The sequence below is a fragment of the Piliocolobus tephrosceles genome, chromosome 3 (assembly GCF_002776525.5).
Source record: "Piliocolobus tephrosceles isolate RC106 chromosome 3, ASM277652v3, whole genome shotgun sequence".
Lineage (NCBI taxonomy): Eukaryota > Metazoa > Chordata > Mammalia > Primates > Cercopithecidae > Piliocolobus > Piliocolobus tephrosceles.
The window spans coordinates 181,727,580-181,739,411 of NC_045436.1; the positions used below are offsets into that span (position 1 = coordinate 181,727,580).

Sequence of the window (11,832 nt, forward strand, 5' to 3'; positions counted from 1 at the left end):
AGAGTTGTGAATTTTCTCTGAGTGATGTCATTGAGTTTCTGTGACTGGTATAGTTTTTAATTCACGAACTTTATAAATTGATACCCTTTTTTCGTTTTAAGAGTGTATCAATCAGGGTCCAGGGAAGCAAAATAGGCAGGACAGGTTTCAAGCAGAAGAGTTCCACACCGGAAAATGGATACTGATAAAAACACTAGGTTACCTGGAGGAGCAAAGGTGCAGCCCTCCCAAACGAGTGGTGGGTGCTGTAGACACTCCCAGTGCTCAAGCCCACGGCCACTGAACACCTTCCAAATCCTGATCCCATGCTGCTCCCTGGCAGAACCTGAACCTGGCCCAGCATCCTGCAGCAGGGTTCGCGGGGAGCTTGTAGCTCCTATGGCTCTAATAGCCTGGCAGCGGGTGGTGGGCAGGAGGCCTCATGCCAGTGGGCAAACGGAGCACACAGGTTTGTGTTCCTTGCAAGCACATCGGAAGCACTGATGTGTGCTGCCTCTTGATGTGGCTGCGAGATGGTCCAGTGGTTGTCTCTGCCTGTCCTGGTCTCCCCACTCTTGGTAGGATGGAAAGATGAATGTCGAGGAAGATGGCCAGGAAGAGCGAAGCAAGGAAGCCAGTGACCCTGAGAGCAACGAGGAAGAAGGTGACAGTTCAGGCAGGGAGGACACAGAGGAGAGTGATAGTCCAGAGAGCCACTCGGACCTGGAATCCAACGTAGAGAGTGAGGAAGAAAACGAGAAGCCAGCAGAAGAGCAGCGGCAGGCTCCTGGGAGAGGGCTGACGAGCGGCAAGGAAAGAGCTGGAAAAGCTGCCAGAGATGAGCTGCCCTACACGTTCGCAGGTGGGCAAGTGCGTGGGTTTCCTCAGGTTCTGGGATAACCTTTATGACTTGGCCATAGCTGTGTGTGTTCGTCTCCCGCCCAGGAGGTGCATTTGTGGAGTGGGGACCAAGGATGCCCTTGGGAGTGCGTGGACACACCCCGTGTCTGCTGAGCCAGGTCTTAGAGCGAGTGGTCATGTTAGTTTGTCACCGTGCTTCTGTGGGCCGGCCCCAGATGGGCCACACGCATCTCTCTGTAGTGGTACCTTCACCTCCCTTGTAGCACACAGTCAGCCTCTTGTGGCGGACCAGAGGGGCAGGGCTGGGGAGGTGGGTAAGCATCTGTGAGAAGGCTTCCATGTTCCCACCTGGGCCTCCTGCTTGGCCACGTAACATTTTAGATGGAATATACCGTGTTGTTTTGTCTAGTATCTGGAGAAAAACTGTCCAGGCCAGGTGCGTGGCTGATGCCTGTGATTCCAACAGTTTGGGAGGCCAAGGTGGGTGGGTCACTTGAGCCTTGGAATTTGAGACCAGCCTGGGCAACATTGCAAAACCTCTTCCCTACCAAAAATATTAAAAATAAGCCTGGTGCGTGTGTTCCCAGCTACTCAAGAGGCTGTGGTGGGAGGATCACTTGAGCCTGGGAGGCTGAGGTTGCAGTGAGCTGCGATCACACCACTGCACTCCAGCCTGGGTGACAGAGCAAGACCCTGTCTCCAAAAAAAAGAAAAAAATGGTCGGGTTCTAGTAAGCAATGCCGAATTGTCCTGTGCCTGTAGGACGCTTCCAGAGGAGAAGCTAGTGGTGAAGCTGGCCTCTGTGATGTGCCCTCTGGTGGCAAGAGTCTCATGAGCTGACACTGCTTGGCTCATAGCGGCTCCTTCCAGGTCTTTCTAAAGTGGTCTGGGCACTAAACCCAGCACCCTGCCACCGAGATGCTCTGAAACTGTGGGTGTTTTAGCAAATTCCTAATAGAGGAGAGGTGGGAGGGCATTTCCTTATTAGCCTGTTCCCAGGTGTGTGATCGCTCCTGACAGCCCAGGCCAGGATGGCTGATACCCCTCCAGATGGGCCAGAGCAAAAGCTGGTGGGTTTGTTGTGATTGTGAAGTAGAACAGTTATATAAAATTACCTCTATGTTAGCAGACATGTAAGTAATTCTCATTTTAAATGTTAAATGTGGGCCAGGTGCGGTGGCTTATGCCTGTAATCCCAGCACTTTGGGAGGCCAAGGTAGGCAGATCACCTGAGGTCAGGAGCTCGAGACCTGCCTGGCCAACATGGTGAAGCCCTCTCTCTACTAAAAATACAAAAATTAGCTGGGCATGGTGGCAAGTGCCTGTGGTCCCAGCTACTCAGGAGGCTGGGGCAGGAGGATCACGTGAACCCCGGAGGCAGAAGTTTCAGTGAGCTGAGATCGCACCACTGCACTCCAGCCTGGGCAATAGAGCGAGACTTCATCTCAAAAAAAAAAAATATATATATATATATATGTATGTGTATATATATATAAAAATGTTAAATGTGCAGTATGTTTTGTGTTTTTGATAGCCCCTGAATCCTATGAGGAACTGAGATCTCTATTGTTAGGAAGATCGATGGAAGAGCAGCTTTTGGTGGTGGAGAGAATTCAGAAGTGCAACCACCCGAGTCTCGCAGAAGGAAACAAAGCAAAATTAGAAGTATGTGGATGGAGTGTGTGTGGAGTCCTGGGAGTGTCGGCACAGTCCCATATATGAATGCCAGAACTGTGTGAAGCTGTGCAATGGCCACGTGTGCCTCAGGCCAGATAGGGCCAGCCTGTCACCTGGTTACCTACGATGATGGCTGGGAACACTTGGTATGGCACAGGCAGAGGCCTCCCTTGGCTTTGGCTCCTCTCTAAGCCTCGTGCCAGACCCAGCCAGAGGCAGGCATGGGGACCTTCACCTTCATGTTACAGGGGAGGACACTAAGGTTCACATAGCCACAAGTGGCAGAGCCAGACTGCTGTCAGATAGGTGGCTGTGATTGTGCCTTTTCCTCTGTGAGAGGTGAATATTCCGTGAGGAGGGCGCCGTGCTGTGTGTGCTGCTCATGTTGCTTTCCTAGTGATGTGTTGTCTGCTGTTCTACAGAAGGATGCACCTGACCCTTAGCTTTTGCCCCCTCTGCACTTTCTAGGGCTTAGCAAGTTCTAGCAGTGTCTTTGCTTGTATGTTAGAAGGCTGCTTATGTCTAACCCTGGGCTCCCCTGCCCCACCTGGTTGTCACCAGAATGCAGGTGATGTGGAAGCTGTGTGCCTGTGGCTTTGTTCTTGGTGCTGAGCACTGAGCTTTATTTCCCAATTCATGTTCCTGCAGAAACTGTTTGGCTTTCTTTTGGAGTACGTTGGCGATTTAGCTACAGACGACCCACCAGACCTCAGAGTAATTGATAAATTGGTTGTGTAAGTAAAAAAGGTGTGTTATCTGGGATGGGCTGAGCAAAACAATTTTTCTCCCATTTAGAGTCATAAAAATACATTCCAGAGTTACCAAGGTAGGTGGAATGGTGGTGTCAGCTTGCCAGGTGGGCGGGTGGTCACCCAGGGTTTGTGAGTCTCACAGCACAAGCCCGCTTCTCACACGTGCCGCTCCAGCCACTGTAGAGCTGGGACTGACTTTTAACCACAAACAAGTTGATTTTGAAACAAGTGAACCCCTTTAGATTTGTGGCTGAGATGGGGGGGCTCATTGTAAGTTTCAAGCTCTGGGTGATGGAGAGATATTTGGAAAGCGTGGTAGACACCCCGCCCCTCACCCCTCAGTGAAACCCAGTTGGGTGGTTCTGCATGCCAGGGAGTGTGTCTGCATGGGGCCTTCCAGGGCGAGTTCCCGCCCTCGCCGCACTCGAAGTCTGTGTGACCCACTCGGTGGCTCCTGGCCCCCGGGGCTGGTGGCTAGAATGCCAGAGGGGCAGAGTTACCAGTTGAGAGGTGTGTGTTGGTGTCGTGTCCGTGAGAGCACACACCAGCTTCCTGCCCTGTGCCGCACAGAGCTCTCCACGTCATCTTCTGCACACATGGAGACGCTATCAAAGAAGTACCTGTCGTGAGGAATAAACGAGTTAATATGGAAAGCGCCTTGGAGCTGTCCGCTGCAGCTGCCACACAGAGCGGTGCCCCCAGCAACGCTGTTACCACAGATCAAACTGTTTCTCCCACCACCTCCAGTCCATAATGTTATGGCCGAGTTTTTAGGAAATAGAAGTGAGTGTAGACTGTTAAGAATGCTATTAGAAAAATCCAGTTCTTACTTGCTCAGTCAACAGGTGATTTATAGGAAAATGGCTTGCAGGGTTTCTTACCTAAGTCATTCTCTCCTGACTTACATTTCTGCTGGACAGGCACTTATATAATCTTTGCCAGATGTTTCCTGAATCTGCAAGTGACGCTGTCAGATTTGTTCTCCGAGATGCCATGCATGAGATGGAAGAAATGATTGAGACCAAAGGCCGGGCAACATTGCCAGGGCTGGACGTGGTAAGCAGAGTTCAGTGGAGGCACTGCCCCTGCCATGGAGGTTCTGTTTGGTATCACAGGAGGCCGATGACGGGTACGATGCTCTTGGCCGCACCCTGTGCCTCCAGGGTGATCTGGAGTGAGCTGCGCGGCAGCGAGCCTGGGAGGGGAGGGCGCTCCTCCACTAGCCACGGACTAACGTGTGGGTCATACAAGGAGATTCTGGTTTGATTCCACGTGAATGGTGCTATATTTGGTCCAGTGACAGAAACATTGGAAGGCAAATAGAACCACAATATTTTCCATAAAGGCCCAAGCCTATGGACTGGTTTTAATTGGTCTGGGTTTCTGTGTTATTGAAAGGTTGGGAGACATTTGAACACTAAGATTTTTAACAATTTTATAACAGCCTCATGCTGTGTTTTCAGCTTTAGTAACTTTAAGGAAATACTTGCTGAGATGTACTCTTTATTGCCTGGTGTTTATGTTGAAATGGATTCACAGTAGTTAGCAGAAGCTTAAAAATGTAGGTAGGACTTAGGTTAATGATTTTAATCAACTCCCCAAAACGGGATCTGAGCCCGTGTCTATAACCATTGCTGACTGCTTCGGTGAAGTCCTTACGGGCCTCAGCACAGCGTCCTCACTGGACGTTTAGCTGTGTGACCCACGGTGGTTGGATGCCTGTTCTGTGACACTGAGGCCAGAACTCTCGGCCGGGGAGATGCACCCTCTCCTCCCCAGAGCCTGTTCTTGGCTCCAGAGTGTGTGTGGGGAGGGCATATGGATGGACTTCATTTACCTTCTTTAACCTGTACGGTAACACTTCTTTCCAGCTCGTTTATTTGAAAATCACTAGGTTGCTGTTTCCAACTTCCGACTTCTGGCACCCGGTGGTGACCCCTGCCCTCGTGTGCCTGAGTCAGCTGCTCACCAAGGTGCGTCCTCTCCACACACGGCAGGGGCCGGCCCGCTGCACCACGGGTGGCCAGAGCCACAGCCCCTCGGGGCCTTGTGGAACATAAACATGGCTGTTGAAGGGCTGCAGAGACTGAGCACTGGGGTTAGGCATAAGGGGGCCCATCTAAAAGAGCCCTGACTCGAGCAGCCCGAGATGTGGGTGGGAGTGGGAGAGCCTGGTTTGGCACCTCAGGGTTACAGAGGGCGGGACCCCAGAAAACCACCTTTCGCATTAGTGGTGAAGTTATCCAGTGTGATGATAAGGGCTTTTGTTCCCTTTTTGGCTTACAAAGTTCAGGCTGTTCCTTTTTCTTTATTAGGCATGCGATTGGTACATGCTGACTGCAGTCATCGTACGCTCTGTATGGGTGGAAGGAACTTTATAAACGGTACAGCTCTGGCCGGGCGCAGTGGCTCACGCCTGTAATCCCAGCACTTTGGGAGGCCGAGGCGGGCGGATTGCCTGAGGTCGGGAGTTCAAGACCAGCCTGGCCAACATGGTGAAACCCCGTCTCTACTAAAAATACAAAAATTAGCTGGGTTTGGTGCCACATGCCTGTAGTCCCAGCTACTCCGGAGACTGAGGCAGGAGAATCACTGGAACCCAGGAGGTGGAGCTTGCAGTGAGCCGAGATTGCGCCACTACACTCCAGCCTGGGCAACAGGAGTGAGACTCTGTCTCAGGGAAAAAATCGCTAAAGCTCTTTATGTTTTGTCATCTTACTCGATCCTCTCAACACTGCCATAAGGTGCGGGGTTCCCTCTGCACACGTGGAGCTCAGTGGGGTGCGTGGTTCTTCAGGGAAGCCGGTGGTTGGCCTGGCCTGGCATGACATCGTCCCAGGACAGTAACCCCCAAATATTCTTTTCCAGTGCCCCGTCCTGTCCCTCCAGGACGTGGTGAAGGGCCTGTTCGTGTGCTGCCTGTTCCTGGAGTATGTGGCTTTGTCCCAGAGGTTTATACCTGAGCTTATTAATTTTCTTCTCGGGATTCTTTACATAGCAACTCCCAACAAAGCAAGCCGAGGTGAGTTGATTGGAAGAAGCTTCCTACCAATATTTTATACTTTAGAGTTTTTTGAAGTAGTTCATGCTCACTGTAGAAGGGTTAGAATATGGAAGAGTGGGGAAGCATACAGGCCTGCCCCCCGCGGTCCTGAGTCACCCTCTTTCCCTCTGTGAGCGTGCGCACACACCACGTGGGGAGAAGCAGCGCTGCCGGGACCGGTGCCGTCCAGCGTGGCCTCCAGTGGCCAGAGCCTGAACTGAGACATGCCCTACGTGTGACACATGCCCAGGTGGCGAAGACGTAGCGCCAGAAATACTAAAATATCTTAATTTTTTGTATTATGTGTTAAAATCACAAATATTTTGGTATTTGGGGTTAGATAAGATCTATTGTTAAAATCAATTTTACCTTTTTACTTTTTCTCACATGACAACAAGGCAGTGTGAAAGTTCTCGTGTGGCTCACACAGGCGGCGCTGCTGTGTTGCTTCTGTAACGCTCTGAACTCGGGAGGGAGGGCGGCAAGAGCAGCACTGGGATGAGGAGCAGTCTACCCACTGCCTGCCCTCCTGGGCCCTCACCCCAGCCCCTGTGCTCCTCCCCCTTCCCCTGATGCCAACTCTGCTCCTGGATGCTTCCTCAGCACTTGCTGCTTCCCTTTGCGGGGCGAGCAGCTGTGCAGCCTCTGTCCTGAACTCTTCCGTGTCTGCGGATGCCTCTCCCAGCCTGACCACAGGTTGGACCTCAAGGCTAAGACCCCCGCCCTCAATTTCCAGTTCACTGTGCAGTGCCAGGCGCCTGCATGTCGAGGTGACTGACCTGAGGAGCAGCTGCTCTGGCGTCATTCACACTGCCAACAGAGTCCCTTCCAAGAGGGATCTGGCCATTCCTCCAGTTCAGTGCTCCCATTCTGCCACCCCCGGCTCCCGAGGCTCCTGTCTGTCAGGCTTGGTGCTGGGTGCCAGAGGGGCGCGGCCGCCCACATGCTCCCTGCCTCAGGGAGAGCCACCTGCAGATTGCTGCAGTCCTACGTGTGAAGGGCTGTGACAGAACAGGCTGGCACGGGTGGAGTCAGGGAGGGGGCGTGCATCTCGGTTTTGGGGGAGTGTGGGACAGGGTTTGACCCACCACCTTCCCCTCTCTCTTGGCCTGGCACCTCTGCCCCGTGGTGCCTGTCTCCATCCCTCCCCCTGCAGCCACGCCCTCAGCCTCGATTGCCCTTCTCTGTGGATTGACTCCTGTGTGTCCTACAGGCCTTTGCTGACATCTGCCCCCTCAGGCCTCTCCCGCCCTGCACCGTCACCCGCCCTGCACCGTCACCCGCGACTGACCCTGCCGTCTGCGCCCTGCCCCTCTGCTTTCCTTTCTCGTGTTCTGTCTGGTCCATTTGCTCCTCGGGGTGCTGTTCGCTGCCTGTCTCCCAGCAGGGGCAGGGACTTCAGTCTGTTCCTGGATGTGGCCTGAGCACCTCCTCAACCCCATGTGGTGCCTAGTAGGTCCCAGGACGTCTGTTGCAAGCAGGCCCCCCAGGCAGGATCAGGCACTTGGCTCTCACCGCACCCCCTGCCAGAGCTTCCCCTTCCCCTGAGGCGTCCCTGCCTACACTGAAACCCTCAGTGTGTGGCACAACCCAGAAACATACAAATCAGTGTGTGTCTGTTGGAGAGAGAACTTCCACAGGCTTGGTGCCGCAGAGCCTGCTGGGAGCCCGTAACGTTCAGGCCGTCTCTGTCCTGTCGCACTTGGAATCCAGGTTCCACTCTGGTGCACCCTTTCAGAGCACGTGGGAAGAACGCGGAACTGCTTGTGGTGTCTGATAGAGAGGACGTGGCCACGTGGCAGCAGAGCAGTCTCTCCCTCCGCTGGGCGAGTGGACTGAGGGCCCCGACTCCCACAGAGGCCAATCACATCCGGTATGTGAGCGGACCCCGCTTTGGGGCCTGTGCCCTACGCGTCCCCAGAGGCGGGAGGAGCCACTCACGCTTTCTGATGGGCTGTTAGCGAACTTGCCCGGCCGTTTGGCTTGATGGAGGGTGAAAGCCTTTCTGAGGCATGGCGTCCCTTTTTTTTTTTCATTTTCAAAATACATTTGTTTGATTTCACAAATCATAATTTGGAGCCAAAAATAGAGCCTCCCCATCCCAGCTGGCACTGCGTTTCCCACAGCCTTCCCTCCTGCACTAGGCCTGACACTGAGCCTGCCTTGCCCATGGGTGTGTGGGCCCAACCCTGGCCGGCTAAGGTGACCACATTGAATTTTTCAGCCTAGTGGAAGTGGGGAAGTTCATTTGTGCCGTGTTACTGGTTTTGTCAGTGACAAATAGAACAAGTTGGACCTCTTCTTGCCTCCTGCCCTCACAGACTGTCCTGCCTGGCTGTGGGCCTGGCCCTGCTGAAGCGCTGTGTGCTCATGTACGGGTCCCTGCCATCCTTCCACGCCATCATGGGGCCTCTCCGAGCCGTCCTCACAGATCACCTGGCGGACTGCAGCCACCCCCAGGAGCTCCAGGTGAGGCTTCCTGGCCACTCGGGTGCTTTACCTGGGCTCAGACATGTCCCTGAGCTGGGGCCAAGCTGGTGGCATTTGGTCATTTGAGGCTGCAGCTCTAAGTCAACACCATCTGCAAAATCACAAACATGAAAGGAAAGTAAAATCCTAAAAGTGGGCAGTGACAGTGAGCAGTGCTGGGCTGGAGTAAAGCAGATGCTGCATCTCAAGTGGTAGCTGGGAACTATCGCCTTGTGTGCCATCTCCAAGAGGCCGCACCAATGCCCAGGGGTCAGCCCCTGCTAGTCCTGGACAGTCAGCTCTGAACCGCGCTCTGCAATCCCGATGGGTTTTCCGAGGATGGTCTTACTGTCCTGCACGAAGTGACAGGAGGCCCCGGTGGACAGTCTCAGGTGGACCCAAGAATGAGTCTTTGATCCTGGGCACATCCTGTCCTCTACGGGTCGCTCCAAATTCACTTACAGCCTATCCGCCTCCCTCTCTTTCACCGTGACCCCGACAGGCTGTACCCTGCATCCACTTCCTGCTTGACATGGCTGTGGCTTGTGCCTTTCATCCTGCCCCAACCCCGCCCCTCAGCCTGCACCAGCGCAGGATGCTGCTAGAGCCGAAGGCATCCATGCCATGTCCACAGCTGCCCCCACAGGTGTGCCCCGCACCACTAGCACAGCCCTGGCAGCCTTGCCTCGTGCCCTTCCCTCATGCGCTCCGGCCTCCTCGCAGGCCTGGCTCCGTCTCGGGAGTTGTTCTTCTTTGTACCCGGAACTCCTCACAGCTGTGCTGCTCGCACCCGTGCCCTTGGGAAGCCAGGCCTTCCCTGGCCCACACTGTGCCATGCTCCCTGTGTCTTGTCTGCGGTGCTCACCCCCAGGCACGTTACACCATCCTTGTCTCTGCCCCACTAGGATGAGAGTTCCATGAGGACAGCAACTCGACCCATTCCCGGCCAGGTCCCTGGAGCACAGAGCAGACAAGCCAGCTATCACAGACTCCCATCGCCTAGTCAAAGGCTGATGAGGAGGAGACATTAGCTCTGCCCCTTATCCTGTACCCACTTTCTGCTGATGTGGTTGTGGGTTGTGCCTTTCATTTAAAAAACTTTGGGTTGGCCTGGCCGAGGGGCACAGCAGGCCTTGTGGTCTTCGTAGACTGAGCCAGTCAGGCCCTTGAGTTTAGTCTCCATGGAGACGTGGCATTCAGGCAGTCGAAGGTTACAGCAAGATGGGCCCAGGAGTGGCTGTGTCTGTGGGTGCAGGTAGCCAGGGTTCCAGGACACACCTGTGCAAGAGAAAGCGGGTAGGACCAACGTCAGTGAACTGCTCAGAAGCCACCAGCCAACTCTTCTGGAAGCCAAGGTCTTGGTGAAAAGTGGGCCTTAACCATCTGTTGGTTCTGTTGGCTTGAAAATAAGGTCAAATTGCCAAGACTGGTAGAAACCCTGCCCCGCCTGGCACCCAGCGTCAGTCTGCATGCCTGGGTTCTAGCGTGCACGCAGCCTCCCGCGGCAGAAGGGGGTTCTCCTGTGGGCCTTCTCACGAAGCAAGTGGCTCATGGCCTCTGGTGCCCAGTCTGTCTGGGAAAGGGGCTCTGCTGGCGTTGCTGGCTGTGAGGAGCACGGACTGTCATGGCCTCCAAGTCCCCTCCTTTCAGAGTGCTCTCAGGGCCAGCACACAGGCCCTCCCTCTTCAGGAAGAGAGTGGCTTTACTTTGTTTTGGCTGTGCCAGACCTTGAGCAGCCACAGCCTTGGCTTCCCCTCCACCGGTGGGCGCACAGCAGGGCACCACCCCGCTGCGGGGAGCTCGCAGTACCGTCCTCAGCTGCCTGGACGCCGCAGAGCCGGTGCGTGGAGCTCAGGTCGCAGCAGGCGAGTCATCACAGCGTCGGGTTGCGTGTTTTTCAGGAGCTGTGTCAGAGCACACTGACCGAAATGGAAAGCCAGAAGCAGCTGTGCCGGCCGCTGACCTGTGAGAAGAGCAAGCCTGTCCCACTGAAGCTGTTCACGCCCCGGCTGGTCAAAGTGTGGGTGTTGGCAGCATCTCCCTGGGGGGCCTGGACTGGGCTCAGTGGCAGCTGACGGGGGTGTCTGCCAGTTCTGCAGTTGAGCAGATGACTACGGAGCAAAGCCACACTCCCGAGCAGGCTCTGGCCGAGGTGGGGACAGATTCTTGCTTCCTTAACAGTGGCTTTTTGATTGTAGCCTCGAGTTTGGAAGAAAACAAGGCAGTAGTAAGGAGGAACAGGAAAGGAAGAGGCTGATCCACAAACACAAGCGTGAATTTAAAGGGGCTGTTCGAGAAATCCGCAAGGACAATCAGTTCCTGGCGAGGATGCAACTCTCAGAAATAATGGAACGGTGAGGGGGCGTGTGTGTGCGACATGATTGTGATGTGACTCAGCTTTGGTGCTATGTGGCCCTGGGCAGAGCACCGGGCACCTGGCATCCCACAGCCTTGGCTCTGGCGAGGGGCTGGAGCCAGGCAGGTTCGCTTCCTCTCTGTTTGAGCTGAACGTGGCCACGGTGGCTAATGTTCTGATGTGGGAGAGAGAGGACAAGACGCTCTCCAAGAACTAATCCAAAAATGGGCATTTGCCTTTTGTTTCTTTTAGGGATGCAGAAAGAAAACGGAAAGTAAAGCAGCTTTTTAACAGCCTGGCTACACAGGAAGGCGAATGGAAGGCTCTGAAGAGGAAAAAGTTCAAAAAATAAATTACATTTTATAAATTAGGCAAGGAAATACTGGGCATTACCTCACATCTGCAATTCCAGCCCTCTGGGAGGCCAAGGCAGAAGGATTGCTTCAGCTCAGGAGTTCAAGACCAGCCAGGGGGAGGGCCCTGTCTCTACAAAAAAAAATTTTTTTAATTAGCCAAGTGCGGTGGCACGTACCTGTAGTTCCAGCCACTCAGGAGGCTGAAGCAGGACTGCTTGAGCTGAGTCCAAGGCTACAGTGAGTCGTGATCGAGCTACTGCACTCCAGCCTTGGCAAATATGCAAGACCCTGTCGCTTAAAAAAAATATATATATATATATATATTTTTGGAGACAGGAG

At 54.1% G+C, this 11,832-nt stretch overlaps 1 protein-coding gene across 1 annotated transcript in view; it reads left to right on the forward strand.

The window, feature by feature from the left end:
• The window catches only part of NOP14 (NOP14 nucleolar protein), a 28,574-nt gene extending 17,069 nt beyond the window's left edge, over positions 1 to 11,505 (forward strand). The window contains exons 8-18 of the mRNA XM_023206804.1: positions 562 to 841; positions 2,375 to 2,505; positions 3,166 to 3,251; positions 4,190 to 4,325; positions 5,141 to 5,242; positions 6,138 to 6,291; positions 8,026 to 8,185; positions 8,634 to 8,781; positions 10,683 to 10,801; positions 10,980 to 11,135; positions 11,390 to 11,505. Of these exons, the coding sequence (XP_023062572.1) occupies positions 562 to 841; positions 2,375 to 2,505; positions 3,166 to 3,251; positions 4,190 to 4,325; positions 5,141 to 5,242; positions 6,138 to 6,291; positions 8,026 to 8,185; positions 8,634 to 8,781; positions 10,683 to 10,801; positions 10,980 to 11,135; positions 11,390 to 11,489 (1,572 nt within the window). The 3' untranslated portion in view covers positions 11,490 to 11,505. The remainder of the gene's footprint in view (positions 1 to 561; positions 842 to 2,374; positions 2,506 to 3,165; positions 3,252 to 4,189; positions 4,326 to 5,140; positions 5,243 to 6,137; positions 6,292 to 8,025; positions 8,186 to 8,633; positions 8,782 to 10,682; positions 10,802 to 10,979; positions 11,136 to 11,389) is intronic.
• The last annotated feature ends 327 nt before the right edge of the window (positions 11,506 to 11,832 follow it).